General features: G+C 42.1%; 1 protein-coding gene across 1 annotated transcript; it reads left to right on the top strand.

Annotated features, from left to right (window-relative positions):
* The first annotated feature begins 3,839 nt into the window (after positions 1-3,839).
* Positions 3,840-18,519, top strand: foxk2b (forkhead box K2b). Its single transcript, XM_056401496.1, has 9 exons — positions 3,840-4,329; positions 10,256-10,450; positions 11,604-11,757; positions 12,857-13,003; positions 13,415-13,608; positions 13,976-14,178; positions 14,809-15,057; positions 15,392-15,592; positions 16,855-18,519. Exons 1-9 carry the CDS (start codon positions 4,037-4,039, stop codon positions 17,061-17,063), a joined length of 1,845 nt encoding a protein of 614 aa, XP_056257471.1. The 5' UTR covers positions 3,840-4,036; the 3' UTR covers positions 17,064-18,519.
* Positions 18,520-19,665: the final 1,146 nt, after the last annotated feature.

The following is a 19,665-nucleotide window of genomic DNA, read 5'->3' as shown; positions in this document are numbered from 1 at the left end:
TGAAGGATATGTGATAAATTCAAATCCAGGCACAACCTGGAACACATTTGAATAATCCTAGAAGATAAAAAAAAAAAAAAAAAAATCTCTATTCCACCCTTTGACTTCAGGGTAAAAACAACTTGTCATGTTGTGCACCAGTGATTCCTGGACTTTGTTGGAGTGGAAAATGTATTTCTCAGCACTTTCAATTGGAGGAGGAAGCTTTGAAAAACTGCACTGTGATAATAATGTGTGCCTTATTTATTCTAATACCATTATTTTCACCTGTGTACACTGAGAGTTGATATTTATATTTCAGCATCTCTGCGTGTTCACATAAGATGGATAGGCTTGTGAAATTAGTAAGTAAAGATGCTTTAAAATGATTCTTGTTGTGTTCTCTGTGAGGTGTCTCCTCATTAAAAACTAGCTAAACAGGCAGTGTGGGTTTGTGCTCAGGGTTATTTTAGTAAGATTCGCCCAGTGCAAAGCCTGAAGGAGAGAATAAACACCTCTCTCACATGGACAAAAAAATTACTCAGGTATGTAGAAAGGCAGGAAACATGTTCCTTCACGAAACAATGAATCTCCAACACCTAATTGCATTTGCCAAAGGGTTTTAGCCAATTAGCAGTTTTCTTGTTTAAAAAAACAAACAAAAAAAATACTCAAAACAGCTGGATGTGTGTTTCAGTGTGTTCACCACAAACAGCACTGCGAGGAGAATGAAACTAATACTCCTCCTCCACGCCCAATTCTTCCCAACCGTAATCAGCACTCAAGGCACCATTAGCTCCTTCAGACATGGAGAGTGTTATTAATGTTTCCATTTGGTTCCTGCCCCTGAGAGAGGAAATGGAGGAGAGGCGTAATGGGGCTCTCGCTCTCTCTCTCTCTCTCTGCAAAGAGATGGAAACCCTGCTGCCCAGGGGACACCGCCCTCTCTGTTATACTGAGATCTCCAAGTTGTCCTGATAGTTCATGTCATTTTATCTAAATCACACCTGCACTCAATCAATGTATAATAGCACCCCTCATGAGAGATGAGATTATAGAAAGTTTTTTACTCTAAGAACACGAGGCTCAGACATCCATCACATCAAACAATGCAGCATTATAAAAGACATACTCCTCTGCAGGTAGTGCTCAGCACATATTAGCTTGTAAATCCTATAACCATGTGGTTGGGAAGAGCTTTGACTAACAGTTGATTCACTGTGCCACAGCGGCCGCTGCTCTTCCTGGAACATGGTGGAAATGGAAACCAGTGGGAAAACACAAGAAAGACACAAAAAGTACAATAAGAATCACAGATAACTAGATGTATCTCACAAATGTCTTCGATTTAAAGGTTTTTAATATTTCAGATGTGGGTTTCTAAATGGCTTTATTAAATCATCCTGATAGGTACTCAAAATCAAAAGTACTTTGTCAAATTAGCTACTTATAACAATCAATCTCATGTGCATGAAAATGTTGTTGGATAAAGATCGATCCCATTAGGCAGCTCATGTGGATATAATCTGCACTATGCAAACGCTGTTATTAATAAGCACATAAATGCTGCAGTACTTTGGCTGTTTTGTAAATCTGTATCCTGGCAGGTGATGAAGTGATGCTCCTGTGTATATTATTGTGCTCTGTTTGTGAACACTACTCTAGACTAAAAGCTTAAAATGGCTGGCGAGTTCACATGATGTCATCTTTGGAGGATTGTGAAGGTGCATGTCTCCCTCCAGTGGTCGGGAGAGTTGAAGTTGGCGGTTAATTCAGGTGGTTCCAGAAAAAATCTGGTGGCAGTGAATGATATTTTACCTGCAAGTTTCAACACCTGAATCCACCTACATTAAAAGTCATATCCTCTATGACTATATCAGATTTTACTCTTTTGTTGTTCTTGAAAATTATTATGTGTGTGTGTGTGTGTGTGTGTGTGTGTGTGTGTGTGTGTGTGTGTGTGTGTGTGAAATAGTTGTTGAATCTGCCAGAGTTCTGATTATATGAGATGAACTATATGGGTCATATCAAAAGAAATGTCACTGGACAAATCTGCAGTCAGATGCAGTCAAATAAAATGTTGTTCCACTGAGAAACATTTGGTGCATCAGACAAAAAAATCAACACCATAAAAGAAAAAATAAATAAAAATGTACATGAACATTTAATTTTTGTTCAGTCAATATTTCAGTATTGTGTATTATTTGAACTGTTTGTCTGATCTTTGGCCAATTGCGATGACTTTACATGCTTTACGCATTTTATTTTTATATCAAACTTCATCAGTTAAAAATTTTTCATGTTGCATGGAAATGATCAGTGAGGATCATTATTGAAATAGCAAGTTTTCATTGATACCTTTGAAGTTGTAAAACAAAAAAGTATATCACAGACAAAAAGAAGTAAATTCAAATTTAAAGGTCCCATATTGTATAAAGTGAGATTTCTATGTCTCTCCCATGTAGTATAAAGATAGATGTCCATGTTCTTTTTTGATTATAAAGCAGGTCTTGGTTCTATATTAATACTGTGAAAGTATCAAAGCCTCAGTTCACAGAGATATGCACACAGCCTGTATTCAGAAACTGAGCCTTAAAATGAGCCGTCAGGACTTCTGCAACTTTGTGATGTCACAACAAAACCCTAACCCTAATCCTCTTCAGCACATTTTACACATCATGTACATGTAATATATTCACAAGTGGCAAAACATGTCATGTAATATAAATTTGTATTATTGAGCAGACATCTTTAGTAGGCTACTACAGGAAAACTTAAGGGCTGGGTGCAACATATACTTACTTACAAGAACTGATATTTCCACAAAGAGGAACAGCATGTTAAGAAACAGTGGACATATAAAAAATAATTTTTCTTCTTTTTGATTATTTGTTGTCTTGATGATGACCTAAATGCATGTTGCTTTTGCATGGTCTTACCTCTATGGACACTTTTACGTCAAGGTCTTCTCAAACTTAAGACCATTTTCTTCTGTTAATCTGGTTTAACCCCCATTTGGCATTCAGTTCAAACCGACTGTTAACGCCTGATCGTGACTTAACACCCTGTCAGAGGTGTTGTCATCTGAGAGGGGCCTTGAGCTGTTGCACGCGAACACATGCTCGCGCACCCACACTACTTCCACACAGACAGTGTTTACAAACAAGTGGCCTACAGATGGCAGGGTCACTCACCCTGACGATAACATGGCCTGCAGCAGGCTGCACGGCTCAGGATTACAAAACCTGCAGCCTCCTCCAGAGTAACGTGAAGTAGGTCTATAAAGGCGACGAGATTTCTTTGTAGTGAATAAAGATCTGTAACGAAGATAACTTAAAAGATAGCTAACCTCATCATTACAAACTCACAAGATGCTGCAAAGGGGGCGATGCTAAAAGCCAGGCATGGATTTTGTAGTGGAGGAGGAAGCCCATCATGCCCTGTGGTTTAGCACTGCTGCGACGTGGAGATTGAGGGGGGGGCTACATCCTACAAACTACTTCAAATACACGTGGTTGATTCTTGGTTAAGATAAGGATTACTATGTGTTACCGCTGCACGATCATAGATTGTCGATAATCTTTCGCTATGGTGATTATGGGGACTGATTGCACGTGTAAAGTGGTTGATCTGCTCCCTTCCTGTGTGGTTTGAATCGCTTACGCCGCCTCTTCCGTCTCACCGAGCAGCATATGCGCGTATTGCTACACACCAACCGACCTTGAATCTGTCCTCGGATTAATTCTGGCCTGTGATTGGTCACAGCATCGTAGCTGTAGCAGCTTTCTCCGCTCTCACTGGTGGAGAGCGCTGTCAGTCTAGCCATATCCGCCTCCTGCTCCGTTCGGTTGGATCTCTCCGCTACCCTTTCTCTCGGCGGTGGGTCGGAGCCGCTGTCCCTGGCCTCGCATGTTCCCCTCTAAATTCCTGTTTTGAATTTGATGCCCCTCTTGTAGATTTGCTCCATTTACACGCCTCTGAAGGGCCGTAGTTGGGCGTCCGTACACCGGTGTCTTATTTATCCCAGTATTTGGCGTTTAGAGACTTAAACCCAAACATGGCCGTGGTGAGCGGATCGTCTGGGCCGGTTGCCCGGCTCGAGGGCCGTGAATTCGAATACATGATGAAAAAGCGCTCGGTGACCATCGGCCGGAACTCGTCTCAGGGCTCAGTGGACGTGAGCATGGGCCACTCCAGCTTCATCTCACGGAGGCATCTGGAGATATTCACCGCCAGCGACGACGGCACCGGCAGCGGCGATTTCTACCTGAGATGTCTCGGTAAAAACGGGGTGTTTGTAGACGGAGTGTTCCTCAGACGGGGCGCCCCTCCTCTGCAGCTACCACGAATGTAAGTTTCCCCTCGTTGAACATGTGGATGCAACGCTAGTAGCCAGGCAGCTAAAGTTAACAGTTAACAACAACTGAGTTTGTGTTGGCTAGCAGGGTCGAGAGGACCACGTGTTTTAGCATGTTAGCAAGAACTCCGCATCCTGTTCCCAAAGCCATTTTCTTTGTTGACATTCTTGTTAGCAACAGTGTTAATTAGCCGCCTGCCTTCATTCCACATTCCCTCCTGTGGTTAACTTAGCGTTAGCCGCATTCCACAGTGTCTGTATTGGAGGTAGTTAGCTAAAAGAACTAGCTAGCTCACTGGGGACACTGGACGCCGGGACACTGTTGTTGATTGTTTTTTAATCACGTGGACACTCTTAAGTCAGAAATGTATGTGTTGTGATACTGTAAACATTCACCACTGTGGCCATGCAAACACGATACCTAGCAGTTAGCTGTAGCATCTCTGTAGTTGTGAATGGAGCTCCTCTCGACCCCTAAACGTAAACAAACCAGCCCGTCCCCGCCCTGCCGGCTCACAACAGCAGAGCCTGCGGGACCTTTGGCCTCTATTCAAGCCAGCCGAAGACATGCTAGCTCGTGTACTCAATCAATTATTTGCCAACATTAACCATTAAATACGAATTTGAGCCTGTTGGTTAATTTCCAAATTAAATAAGACTTATTAGTGAGCAAGTTGGGTTTAGCTGTTAAGAGGTAGTTTCTGAGCTATGTAGTGCAGGTTGCAGCCTGCACACAGTGCCACTGTTTAACTTCTAGGATTGTTGATAATATGCTATTGTGAAATCTGCTGCTTTCCAAACAAACAAATATCACACAGATGAATCTATCCTGATCTGTATGTCATTTTGCTAATGGGTTGTAAAACTTGGCACTTGTATTCCAGCAAGTATGTGCTGCTGGGGCTTGGATGTAGGCCATGTTTGAGTGGCAGATACAGATAAAGTTAGATAACAACAAGGTATGTAGTAGTGCTGAAAGGCTAATTTCATCATCAGCAAAGTAATCGCCAGCAATTTTACTAATCAATTACTTATTGGAGTAATTTCTTTGCGTTTTGGACTGTTGGTCTGGTTAATCAAGCAATTTGAAGACACCACCATGACCTTGGGAAACAATGATGGGCATTTGTCATGTTTTATCATTTGTATAACCCAAACAGTTAAAATAATCAGCAGACGTACTGCTTTTCTGTTTTTATATCTCTGTCCATTGAACAATTTGAAGACATCACATTAGACTTTGGGAAATCTTGAAAAAATTTACAAACCAAAAAAGCAAAAGGACTAACCAACAACAACAAATCTTCCAGTCATGTTTATACATCGAGTACTAGAAGGGAAAAAAGTATTGGATTTTATTGTGTTATCCTTGACAATTTCGAAGCTGTGTGTGATCATATGCCCATATTCCTATAATATCCAAGGCAAAACATAGGCAAGAGAACATTAGATTCTTATTATTGATGTATAATTTCAAACATGTAAGAGAGAAGAGCAAAAACTGTCCTTTTTACAGAATTGAAACTACAAACCACAGTGGGAGGCTTGTGTTTGACACAAAAATAAACCAAACCAGTTGTTTACATTTTGACCAGACAGGTTTATTTGGGATTTTGGCAGAAAAATAAGTGGTTCCAATTTATTCACTAAAGTGGTCTGTCATGTGGAGAAACCCACCAGCCTCTGCCAACCCTGGCCATACTTCCCACCCTGCGCTCAGCTATTGTGCAATCCCTCAATGTGAAACCACTTTTTTTTGTACTGCACAAAGAACAGGCTTGTTTTGACTTGATGCAATTTCTAAATTGGCCTTTTGCACAGAAAAATAAATTCAGTTTTACTGAGGTTGATCGTTTCTGTGCTGCTCCAGCCACATCATACACCCAATCCATTTCATTATGTAACCAACACTAAGAAAGAGCAGCAGTGGTTTCACATTCTCTTATTGATCAGGCTGACTGCCAATAAAGAGCTTTTAATCAGTAGCAGTCTTTATTACACTTTAAGACACTTCCTGCATGGGCTCACATGCTGCACTGTAATCTCTGAGTCAGAGGAGACATCTTAAACGACCCTCACCACCCGGATGCAGCTAAAAGAGCAGATTGACAGCATGAGAGAACTCGCAGAGCTGTGGCCCAGGGGACAGGTCGGTTGTATTCCAGGGATTCCTCTTTGGTGATGTAAACAGAGCAATACAGAAAGGAACATCTTTCCCTCCTTCCCTCCCTCCCTTCCTCCCATCCCCTGTTCTATCCCACACCCACAAATTCTCTCCAAGTTGGTGCCCTTACTGTGTTGCTGTCTTCTTTTGTTTACATTCTCCCTCTTGTTTTGGCAGTGTGGGAGGGGGGAGAAAATCAAGTGAAAGTTTTCACTTGAATAAGCTTTGTTTGTTGCTGTTCTAACAGTTTAGCAGCACAGCAACTGTGCATCTGTGTTTTGGTGTTTAGGCCTCATTATTCGCACAAGAGCAAAATAGGGTCGATGAAGAGGTTTGTGTGAATACATGGAGGGGTGGGGGATGGGGTGTTCAGCTACATAAACGCAGCTTTCCAAAGCAGGGAGCCTCACAATTACACAATTAAAAAACTAACCATGAGTTTAACATGTTGAAACATCAGTGGATGGTAGAGTGGAGTATTGACAAACAGAACTTAATGAATACTGACAAAAGTTTCCAGAGCATTGAAAAAGTTGGCACAGAATTGATTAATACTTATTTTGACAAGATATTTCTGGATAAATAGCAGTTTTGTCTTATTTTATTGAAGAGGAACGATGGTTAACACAACGCTGCAATTAATAATTACTTTAATTTTTGATTAATCTGCGTTTGATTTTCTCAATTAATCGTTTTGTCTATAAAAAAGAGAAAAATGTTCTGTATAGTTTCCCCCAGGAAGAAGTATGAAACTGCCAAATGTTTAAAAAATTTATTTAATTTTCTTTTGATCAATTAACTAAAATCGGCTCTAATTAAGTGTTGTTTTGATACCTGAACTGAAATTCTATTGATACGCAGCCAGAGCTCTGATAATCAGTTCATCATTTAAATGAGTGAATGTGCTGCTTCCGTGTCACCTTATTGTATTATTATAATTCATGGAACCCAGAGTGGCATCTTCAAACATCTTTTGTTTTTGTATAAAAAGCCCATGACACTCAATGTACCATCACAGATGTCTAAGAAAACCAGCAAAAATCACATTTGTTAAGGTCAAACCAATGAGTTTTTTTCATTTTTGCTCCAAAAATGGCTTAAATCATTAATTGGTTATTAAAATAATGGACGATTCATTTATTGTTGATCATCACTTGAATACTTTGAATGACTTTAGCTTTTGGAGCAATTTGACATCATCAAATCTGGGAAATATTATCATTTTCCATAGTTTTCTGACATAGACTAAAGGTTTAGCTGATTAATTGATAATCAATAATCTGTAGTTGCAGCCCCAGTTGCATGCTTATAGACCAGGGACTTCTTGAAAAAATTAGCTTGTTGTAATGGTTTTCAGGGAATATTTGGGGATTAATTATGACTCTGTCTCAACCCACACACACTCTGAACCCACAGGAATCATCAGCCAACATCAACATGTGCTGCTCATGTTATGTACCCTCATATTGTAATGTCTCTAAAGCTTAATAGTCTATCTAATGTTTAACAGGCTGCTAGTGTTTGGGTCAGTATTTATATTTGCGCGCAACCACAGGGTGAAACGCAGGACAGAACATTAAGGAGCAGTGTTGTCTTTGATATTTTATTATTTATCGGTATATTTAGATCATTGTCCCCACTCTGTCAGTTACACACAGTCGCTCTGATGTTATTTAAAGATCGTCCATAACTTCATCAGATCCACAGAGAAATCTCTGCGCCCCCCCCCCTTCCTGAAAGGGTGCTTGGAGGTGCCCATGCATAATGAAAGTGTCTCCCCTCACCAGTCTGGCTCCAGGAAGTGTTTGAGTCTCCTCCTGTGAGCGGCAAGGCTAATTTGAGATGTAAGTGTCGGGGATACGGTTCTCTCAGCAGATGCCAGCTCTGTGAGAGCCTGGCAAAAAAAACAACAAAAAAAAACACACTGCTGTGCCTGGCACTTGTTAGCTAAATGAAAACCAATGTGTGCCTGCTCCGTCTCCAGGGTGTCGGGCAGCCTGATCCTGAACACTGATTTTAAAAAAGCTGCTCCTATTCACTGATCATCTGTGACTGTTGAAGATTTCATTTAACAGTTTCCCTACATCCCTCTATGCTAAACCAATGACGAGCCTGGTTTTTATCAAATCTAAAATATTTTAATTGGCAGAAACCCACCCTTCAACTTGCTCAGTTTCTGTTGGCAGCGTCCTCACATTCCTGAGCCCATTTAGTTGGTTTTAGTTTTTTAATTCCTCTGGAAATCAAATAGAGGAGTGAAGGTGATTGTTTTTCCAGCTATTTAAAACATCAGTGTTTTTAATGTCCTAAGAATCCAATCAGTGGTTCAGACCTGTTGTACCACGAAATGAGGTTGTCGCATTTTAAAAGAAATGATTATGAATGAATGAGAACACTTAATATATTCTAATTTGTTTGAAGGCAGCACACATGGGCCTAAACCACATGTTGAGATGAACTGAATCGGGTTGCTCTGTTAAATGGGAACGCCACCTTCTTTTAAACCCCACACCTTCCCTTTTTAGATATATATTTTCTGTTAAAATGTAGCATCCCATGTAGGATAAAATTGGTGCAGTGGCCCTTGAACTAGCTATGCCTGCTCATGATTGACTGGCTTCAGGTTTTGGCATTTGCATTTTCGAAGTCAGACACCTTCAGTTCATCACCTTTATCCACAATCTCTCCATGTTGGTGTCATAATTATCAGTTGAGCATGCGGCGCCCATTCTCTCAGTTTAGTATAAGTGATATTGTAGTTTACTGAGGAAACACAGGACACACAGTAGATTCATCCTAGAGGCAGAGACGCCCATTTCTGTTAAAGGAAGCCTCAGTGGGCCTTAATTCAATGAAGCAACAAGGCAAGCAGGTCCTGACCCTGCACACTGCAGTGTGTTGAAAGGCTCAGAGGAAAGTGGATATAACAAAGAGAAATATTTGCTCTGCAGTGGTTTGAATATCACAGGCAGGTGATAAAATAACTGCTCAGGTTTCAACTATTGAGTTTTTTTGTTATTGATTAACCTCCGGATAAGTTCGTAAGGATCATGTAGTCTATGTGATGGCTGTTTCCTAGAGCCCATTGTCACTTGTTCATTTGGCTCATTAGTCTGATGAACAGTCGAACCCAAAGACCTTCAGTTCACAAAGATATGAAACAAAGAAAAGCAGCAAATCTTCACATTTGAGGACCTGGAAATGATGAATATGTACCATTTTACATGATACATCACTAATTAATAATTATCATTGTAACTGAGTTTATTTTCTATTGACTTGTGTGAACAGATGAATCAAGCAGCGCTAATAAACAGAGAAATGAATTACACACATTCACCTGAGGTGTATTTTATTATTAACACGGTGCTGATGGGACGTGTCTTTATATTTACGGCTTGATCTAATTCCGGCCTGTCGTCCTCTGAGGCGACCGCTCCCTCTGAAAACAAGCACGTATCAGAGATGGTGCCAGTCTGGACTCAGTCCTCTGCAGTATAGAACTGCTTCATCAAGCCATTGCATCAGTATTCAAATTTAATTAACTTACACATTGTCTCTCTCAGCATGTTGAAGTGAGGCAGAATCTGCAAACAGCAGAGCGGTGTGTGGTGTTAGCAAGTCCTCACTGATTTGATTCGCCTTTTGAAATGATGTTTCATCTGCTACAAAGAAAAAACAAAAGCTGGGGTTTTTAATTTAATTTTTTTTTTTTTTTTTTTTTTTTTAAATGCTGTGTCTGTTTCCTTCTGCAGGTGCACGTTCAGGTTCCCCAGCACAAACATCAAGATCACGTTCACAGCCCTGTCCAGTGGAAAGAAGGTGAAGCGCGAAGCTCCAGAGTCCCCAGTGAAACCAGTACAGCCCCAGATCTCCCCCCTGACCATCAACATTCCAGACAACATTGCTCACCTAATGAGCCCCCTGCCATCGCCTACTGGCACCATCAGGTACCCGCTACTAGAGATGATGCATTCACTGACCTCAAGCAGGCAGGAATCAGTGTGGAAAAATTCACCACTTTATCTCAACCAATAAATTAAGTGTCTGTTAAAATAACAATCTCCCAGATGAGGCGTTGATTTTTGACAGCAATTTTTTTTTTTTTAATTTGTTGCCAGTTTAATTCTGATGGAAAACTATAATTAGAACTTTGTTTGAGTCTCATTTCTTAATGCACAGCAAATTACTTTACCTTTCATAGGGAAAGCAAATATTAAAACTGAATGACTCACTTCAACATTTCAGTTTAACCAGGTCTAAATTCAGCACTTGTTTCCATCAGTGTAATAACTGCAGTCCCAGTTCCGTGCACGGCGGTAAGTAAAGTAACTCCCACCCCACCCCTAGTTGACCTTGGGGTGTCAGCTGACCTTGACGTGGCATTTATGTGGTGATCAGCTTAGGCTTAGGTCACTGACTGCAGGGCTAAGAGAGGGAGGCGGCTCCACCTCAGACTCTTAGATCCTCTCAACCCCTGATCTCAGCCAGATGGCTTAAAAACCAACCAGGTTTCCTCTTTCATACAAGTCTCCCCCTGTAGGTTAAATGATAGTGTGTGTACTGCTCACAAACAGTGGAAGTAATGAAAGAGGCAGCAGGTGTTGAGAATGTGAGAATCCTGAGCTGTTGCCTCTGTGTTTGTTTGGTTTGCCAACATCTCCACCACACACCCCACCCCACCCCGAGAGCCTAAACAGATATGGAAATCCTGCTTTACATTTGAGGTCTCTTCATCCCCTGGTTATTCAACCTATTTACTGGATAATCACACTTGATTAAAGTTTGAAGGCGTTGTTGCTTTAGGCTTTGTGGATCCTAAAGCGACTGCAGTGTTTCCAGACAATCTGGGCGGTAGGGCGATTTGCATAGATGTCAGCCAAAAGCGTGCCACTGCAGCACAGACTGCGGTTGAGCCAAGCCAGGGAACGCAAGCGTGCCCCTTCTGGGAAATGCCACGCTCGTTATAGTTTAGGTTTAAGCACTTAATCCAAGCCTATATTTGGTTGCTTATTTCTTGATTGGGTGTGAATCATATTTACACTAAGTGTCTTGGCAGCTGACAGTGTTGTTGTTGTTGTTGTCGTCATCGTGTCCCCGCAGTGCTGCTAACTCGTGCCCCTCCAGCCCGCGGGGTGCCGGCTCTTCAGGCTACAGGATGGGAGGTCGCATGGTCAGCTCTGCAGAGCTGCAGCTCATCAACGACAACTCCCAGCCTGAGAACGACAAAGAGGCCTCCGGAGGTGACAGTCCCAAGGTGAGACTGATACCAGAGTCCAGTGACTAGTTTCACCCAGTTTGATTGAACATACACACTTTATTTCACTGTATAGTTCAGTCACTTCAGTCGCTGCTCTCCTGTAGCCTCCCACAGAGCAGTGTGGACTTTTACACAGTAAATCACACTTCCTCTGGTGTTAAACATGTCTTTTGAATACTGTGATTCATTAATGATCACAACATTTCAAACATAATAGCCCACTGTTTCCTTCCTTCACACTCATTGTTACTCATTTTCAGGCTGCTGGTCTGTGGTCAGATCATGAAACACATGTAAATCTCACCTGTGTAAATGTAAAATGTTTATTATATCCAACACACAGCAGTGAAAAACATGACTACGCACTGTCGACATATACCGTGCATTTAATTGATATATAAGTTTTGGTCAGATGAAGAAACCAAAACATAACATAATTTTTCATTTTATATTTGACATACTTCTATCTACAAAAATACCCTTCCAGTTATTGAAAATTGTCCAGGTAGATATCCACTTATTGCAGATATATTGGTATTAATCATATGTTTGCCAGTAAGTTAAACCAAATTTAAATTCAGAAATGCCAGATATATGTTTGCAGTCATTTTGAAATAGTATACATTACAATTTTTCCAGCACTGACAAGTTAATTGTTCAAATGTAAAATCTTGCGTTCAGTTCATATCATCTTCCCAGTCCTTTAAAAATGAATACATTTATGAGATTGTTGGCAAAAAAAGGTTTTTTAAAAAAAAGATGAAAGGCTAATTCATCTCTTTTTTAAAACTCTCAAACTTTGTGAGGACTTAAATGCAATCATATTTTATCCACAAGGAAAATAAAAAACAAAATATTTGAAGAATTATATGATACAAGCAAACTCCAGACTGTTGTGCATCATGCTTAGAGGAAACTGCAGGGATGAAATGGGGAAATTGCCCACCACATTTTAGGACAGATCTTTCTGTGAATTTCTCAGACATCAACATATTTTATCATCAAGATGACATGAAGACTTTTTGTTTTTCTGATTCTAGTAGAATTTTTTTACTTTGTTAATTCATGAAATCTGCATTTCTCCTCTTTTCCACAGGATGACTCCAAACCTCCGTACTCCTATGCACAGCTGATCGTCCAGGCCATCACCCTGGCTCCGGACAAGCAGCTCACACTAAACGGAATCTACAATCACATCACAAAGAACTACCCATACTACAGGACCGCAGACAAGGGCTGGCAGGTGAGTGTCAAGCCTCATGCTCATCTGTTAGATGATGCAAATATAGACCTGCTGAAGATCAAAGATAACCTTTAAAACCTCCTTTCTGATTGGCTGCAAATCCCGCAAGGTTGGATGGTGGGTCCATGTGGGTGGGGCTTGGGGCGCGGCTGAGAGTGGTTACTGCTTTGTTGTGACATCACAAAGTTCCAGAAGTCCTGACGGATGGTTTAAAGGCTCAGTTTCTGAATACAGGCTGTGTGCCTTTCTCTAAACGCTTTGATACTTTCACAGTATTGTTATAGAACCTAGACCTGCTTTATAGTCAAAGAACACATGGACATCTACCTTCATATTATATAGGACCTGAAAAGCATGTTTTGTTTTTTTTGCTGTAACGTCCTCACCGCTCGTACATTTCCTCTGTTGCAGAACTCGATCCGTCACAATCTTTCTTTGAACCGTTATTTCATCAAAGTGGCGCGGTCGCAGGAGGAACCGGGCAAAGGTTCCTTCTGGAGGATAGACCCGTCCTCAGAGAGCAAGCTCATCGAGCAGGCCTTCAGGAAACGAAGGCCCCGGGGCGTCCCCTGCTTCAGGACCCCACACGGACCCCTCTCCTCCAGGTCTGTCTTCATTCCACGAACCACGCACTCCTGCTTTGATTCATACACAAAATCACACTAGTGTAAAAGCATTATATATATACTGGCAGTAAATGTGTAGTTCCACATGAGTCATTACCACAATGAGCTGACATTTTATAGCAACATTCACAGTCACACCTACAACTTTGTGATGCTGTATCTCTGTGTGATTGTTTGTTGTGGTTCTGATCATCACATAAAGTTGAAATGAGATTCGTTAAAGATCCATGACACATTGTTTTATCACTATTGGCTGCAGTCTAAGTCACAATGTCTGTGATGTGTCGAGTGCTTCTTCCTGTGGTAAATTTAATGAACACTTGTTTTGACGCTGCCTCATCCCCAGGAGTGCACCAGCGTCTCCCAATCATTCGGGGGTGCTCTCCGCTCATTCCAGCGGCGTCCAGACCCCTGACAGCCTATCACGAGAGGGCTCCCCGGTTCCTCTGGAGCTGGAGACCTCCTCAGCTCCCACCCCGGCCTCCACCACAGCAGTCCAGCCCAAACTGGCAGTCATCCAGGAAGCACGCTTTGCACAAAACACACCAGGTAGAATACCCTCACTCTCTGCCTTCTGATTGTCGTTGCCTCTCTCACACAGCGGTGTGAGTTTCAGTGGAGCTGCTTTTGCGTCCGTGGACGTTGCCTTTGGACTGCCACAACATGTTATATTGTTTTATTTTCTTCTTTCACATTAAGCCAAGTCAGAGTCTAGGTGTACAAAACATCTCTCCTGAGCAAAGAAAATATCCTGAGGTATATAAACCACAATGTCTCAGTAGATTCACTGTAAAACCATAAAAAAGGTTGTTAAATTTTATTGACTCTCACATTACTTATTAGACTTCTTTATTGTGTCCAGTTAAAACAGTTACAGGGCTTGAACCGACAGCAGTGTTACACATGAAAAGCTTAATTAGATGCTTTTACCTGCTGACATTGAAAATGGCCTAAAACATTACAAACAATACCTGTGATGAATGTAAATGCAGAGGCCTCTCTGGTCTGTTTCTCTCTGTCTTCATCTTTTCATCACTCTCTTTTGCCCTGAAGGCCTCAGACACTGTTTACACTTGTGTAAACAGTGTCTGAGTGTATTTCACATTTCTTTGTTTAATAATAGGATGCTAGTTCACTTTTCCCTCCGTCTAAATGTCACTGTGTGCTGCACCGTTCCAGGCTCGCCTGTCAACAACCAGCCGGTACTCATAGCAGTCCAGCGTCCGTTACCTCATACCACCATCAAGCCGATGACCTACACCATGGCCTCCCCGGTGAGCACCAGCGCCTCCCAGCCTGCTGTCCAGACTGTCCACGTCCTGCAGCAGATCCCGGCGGGGTCGCTCAGCCCTGCCGCCGTCATCGCCCAGCCAGCCACCATCATCAAGAGTGAGCCGCAGGAGAACGGAGAGCACACAGAGGTCAAAGGTCAGTCGGGGGAAACCTGTTGTATCACCTCTTATATTGCATTTGGTGTCAGCCAAACATTAGTATCGTCAAGACCCAGGTATAATTCATGTATGTTTGCAATCTATCTGAAATTTTCTGTGTTGAGCTATTCTGTATACACATCTGTTGCACAGCTGTCCGTCCTGGAGGAGGGATCCGTCCTCTGTTGCTCTTCTTGAAGGACAGAGGGTGTTGTGTGCAGGTTTTCATTTGTGATATTGGGCTATATGAATACAATGGATTTGACCCATGTCATATGTTTGTCTGATCCATAACCCATCACTGAGTTCCTCCAATGCGTTTCTCCTCTCAGTCAAAGTGGAGACAGTTCCCACCATCACCTCTATAGGCGGCTCCAGTCGCATCATCCAGAGCTCCCAGTCAGCCACGGCCCTGCAGACTGTTACCATAGTGCAGCAGGCCCCAGTGGGTCAGCACCAGCTGCCCATCAAGGCCATCACACAGAACGGCACCCACAGCATCACCACTGCCATCCAGGGACCCGTCAGCTCAGGTGAGACCCACAGGAACAGTGTGAGAAGGAGGTGTGGGATGTTTCATGGAGATGCTGCCTCAGAGAAACTTTGGTTTACTTTCAAGGATTTTATAAGATTCACGCATTTTTATTTGTTCCAATATGATTTCTGAAGAAACACTCTCAGAGGAATCAGGATATTATTTATTAAATGAACCCAGCTGTTCACGTTGTGCTTCAGTACTTTTCAGATGGATGTAAATAATTCTTCAGTGAGGGGAAGCTTCGTTAACTATGATTTTCATTACAGCTAATAACACATGTTTCACAACACAGTTTCATTTCACAATAAAGCCCATATATACCAAATTTAGGTCTGCCACAATAATTTGTTGTTATGGGTTTATCAGCTGATTGTTATCACTCTGTTGGCTCCAAAAAATGTCAGAAAATGGTTGTTTTTTTGCAAAATCCAGGGTGATGTCTTTAGATAGTTTTTGTCAGACCAACCATCTAAAATGCAAAGATGTTAAATCACAATCATACAAGATGAAGAAATACAGGAAAAATCTTCGTATCTGAGAAGCTGAACCAGAGATGATTTAAATGGGTGTGTTTACATGGAGCTTAATAATCCGATTATCATCAGTTTAAAAGCCCAAACAGAATAAACATGCTCCATATAAATAAACAGGCCTGAAGCAATTACAGAGGGGTAGTTTAAACCTTTTCATTTAACCGATAAATTACAGATACAATTTAACAGGATTACCTTTTGCCTGCGTTCTTTAAGCGTACACCCTCTGTCTTGACGTAAATGCATGGGGACATTTGTTTCTCCACTTCCCAAAAATGGCGGCTTCCAAGCTGAAGTGGGACAGTTTGTTCATCATCATCATCCTTGCGGCGCTGATCAAATATGTGCCAAAGAGATAAGATAGCTGCTGAGGAAGACGAGGGCATGACATATTCATCACTTCTGCGTGTCACGCAGCTGCTCACACATTTGTTCTAGCATGAATCAACCAAACGTCTCAGCTCTGTGTTCATGTGGTCTCTAATGAATGGTGTCATTACAGGTTCTAAATAACCACACATGTTCAAGTGCACCACAAGACCTGACAGTTATGTTTATGTTCAACAATAAGCACTTTCTCAGCCTCCGCGTAATAAAAAAAACTATCTCGCTCTCTCGGAGCCAAACCACACTTCCCACAGGCCAGCTGCTTCCAGATGTTGGTTAACCGCAGTCTGACAGTGAAATATTTCCTCTGTTAACCTGCCTTTTTTTTTCTTCTCAGCTCCAGCTGTGGCGAGCCCCCTCCACCTGCTGGCGGCCCACGCCTCCGCCTCTGCCTCCCTCCCCACCAAGCGTCAGAACGGGGACCAGCTGGCCAGCGAACAGCCGGACGCGAAGCGCCTGAAATCAGAGGACGAGGCGGCCCCGGCCACCGCCGGAGCAAACTCAGACTTGCCGGCAGCTAACGACCAAGGCAGCCACCTCAACTAGTCTGTACAACCACATACACCACACAATCCCCCCCACCACCACCACCACCACCACTTTCTCCTCCCTCCTGTCTTCGCCCCCCGTCGTTTGTTTTGTTACACCTCCTTCTACCACTGACTCCAGAGGTGCCAAACGGAGAGGATTCTTTTCATTTTCAGTTTGGGTTATCTGTTCTAGAGCATCGAAAGAAAACAATAATAATGTCCACCCCTTTAAAGACTGGAACATGGGTTGAGAACAAAATAAAGAAATGGGACAAAGATGAACTCAGAAGGTGTCCCCTGTGAGCCACTGAAACAGGAGAGTGACTAAACCAAGACCACAGGAAGCCTTAACAACAATTAACCCTTAAGAGCTGACCTTTGACCTCACGCGGTACAGCGGGAAGACTCAGCTCGGGCTGGACGCCACCTTTCTGTCGCATCTACCTCAGAGCAGATAGGAGACTCCGGCAGCCAGCAGACGAAACGACATCCTCCCCCCGGGTCCGCGACCGACTGAGCGCCGAGCGTGACGAGAACGCCAACGGTTAAAAAAAATAAAAATAAAAAAGTAACGGTCAACGCAACCAGAAAGGGATCAACTCGGAGCCAATATTCCTGAAAACTCTGGCAGCTAGCCTCTCACAATACTGACCTTCCTTTATATCGCAGCTGTACGTAGATATGCAGTATTTTGTTGTTCAAAATGTGGAGCATAGGATTTTTTTTTAAATGTATTTTCACTTACCTAGATAAGTAATAATTTAATTAAAGGAAGAGTACAGAACGGTGAGGTCGGTGACATTTCGGTAACTAAGTTAGAAATCTCACTTTTTTTTATGTGGACTTCTGTTTTTCTGTTCAGTGAAACAGTGTAATAGTTTTCGTAATATTTTCTTTCCCCCCCTCGTTCTGACATATCCATATGAAATTGCTTCGTTATACCTACATATTTTAATACTTGCACAGATAACCGATATAAGCATATGAAATCTCCATGTGTAGTTCCAGATGTTGACCTTGCATGTATCCGACAGAGAAGTTGTTAACTGTAAATTGAACAGAGGAAAAAAAAAGACCTGCTTTGTCCAAACCAGAACCTGCACTTGATTAAATGTTTGTGTTTTCATTTCCCTCCTTCTTCCTCTTCTTTTTTTTTTTCTTTTTTTTTGTTTTGTTTTGTTTTGTTTTGTTTCCCTCCCACCCTCCTCCTCTTCTTCCTCCCCCTCTTCCTTGTCCCTCCCAGCTGTGTTGATGTTGTGGTGTTGGCAGACCCCCCTCCCCTCCATTCCCTACACCCCACCCCCCACCTCCTCCTCCTCCTCTTTTGCTTGATTATTTTACTCTGCTCTGGCGACCTGGTGAGTCTGTTTTCTGATTGTACACGTTCCAAACAATAGTCAAAGAAAAAAAATTGATGTTTGTTCTGCTTCAGTGGAGAAATGCTTTTTTTTAATAAATTAATTTAAAGCCCTTTTCTGTAGCTGCGTGCGTTGTTTCGGTGTCAGGATGGTAGTGTGACGCTGGCGGTTGTAGTTCCCCTCTGCTCCACTGAGGGACAGCAGAGGAAAAGTTGTGCAGACATCAGATGGTTGCAGATTAACTTTGTCCTTTAACACGGGATGGCTGCATCAGCACAAGAGTGCTCAAGTACACATGTATAGCAAGAACATGTCAGCGTGTGATCCTCATTACACACTGATTTCACATAGTTCAACTAGCTCATCCATCGTTTTTTTTAACACAAATGTTGCCTCTGAGTCTGTGGGGCTGGAAACAGCTGATTTTCTTTTCTTGGAGGGGATACGTGGTTTTCATAGGACAGTGGCAGTGTTGAATCGGCCCCATCATCAATAAGATGCTTGATGTTGGACAGTTTCTTACAATTAAATCAAACTAAATCTCAGGTCATCGTAAAACTTAAGTCAATTTACAAACGACATTAAGCATAAACAAACAGTTGATTGTTCAGTTTATAAAATGACAGGAAACAGTTGTTTAATGTCCATTACTGATCCCTGAAGCCCTGGTGAACACAGTCAGTCTTTTGCTTTGTCTGAGCAGGAGTCAAAGGCTCCGTCACAGTAAAACTCAAAATCGACAAAAACAATGATGACGATTGTTTCCAATTCTTTCTGTCGATAAGCTAACCCTGAGGCAACTCAATTAAAACATTTTAGCTGTAGTTTGGTTTCTTTGTGCCTGAGGAAATAATGAAAGTGGCACGTACAGCGGGGGGGCCAATAGTGGCCCAACAACATATTTTTGCCCCAGGGCCCTCGAGGAGGTTAATCCAGCTGTGAGTTCAAGAAATGTAAGTCAGTTATAAATAAGTCCAGTATAGAAAGTCTGCTCCTCTATTGGATGATGTAGAAGGGAAACGCATCAGAAAACATACTGTGTAAAGCACAGAATATAAAGTTAGAAAATCAAGAAAGAGACAAAGAAAACAGGTGTTGTAAGATACTTTTTGAAGATGCTTCAAGACTTTGCAGAAGACTGTTGCAGGCTCCAGGAGCCACATGGTAAAAGCTCGATCACCTTTGTGGAGCTAAAGATAAATCGGATTGAAATTTCATTCAATCATCTCCTTGGAAACAGATCAGGTCCATTCAGTAGCT

This window comes from Seriola aureovittata, chromosome 17 (assembly GCF_021018895.1).
Source record: "Seriola aureovittata isolate HTS-2021-v1 ecotype China chromosome 17, ASM2101889v1, whole genome shotgun sequence".
NCBI lineage: Eukaryota > Metazoa > Chordata > Actinopteri > Carangiformes > Carangidae > Seriola > Seriola aureovittata.
Note: the sequence above shows the minus strand (reverse complement) of the source record. Positions and strands in the feature narration are given on the sequence as shown.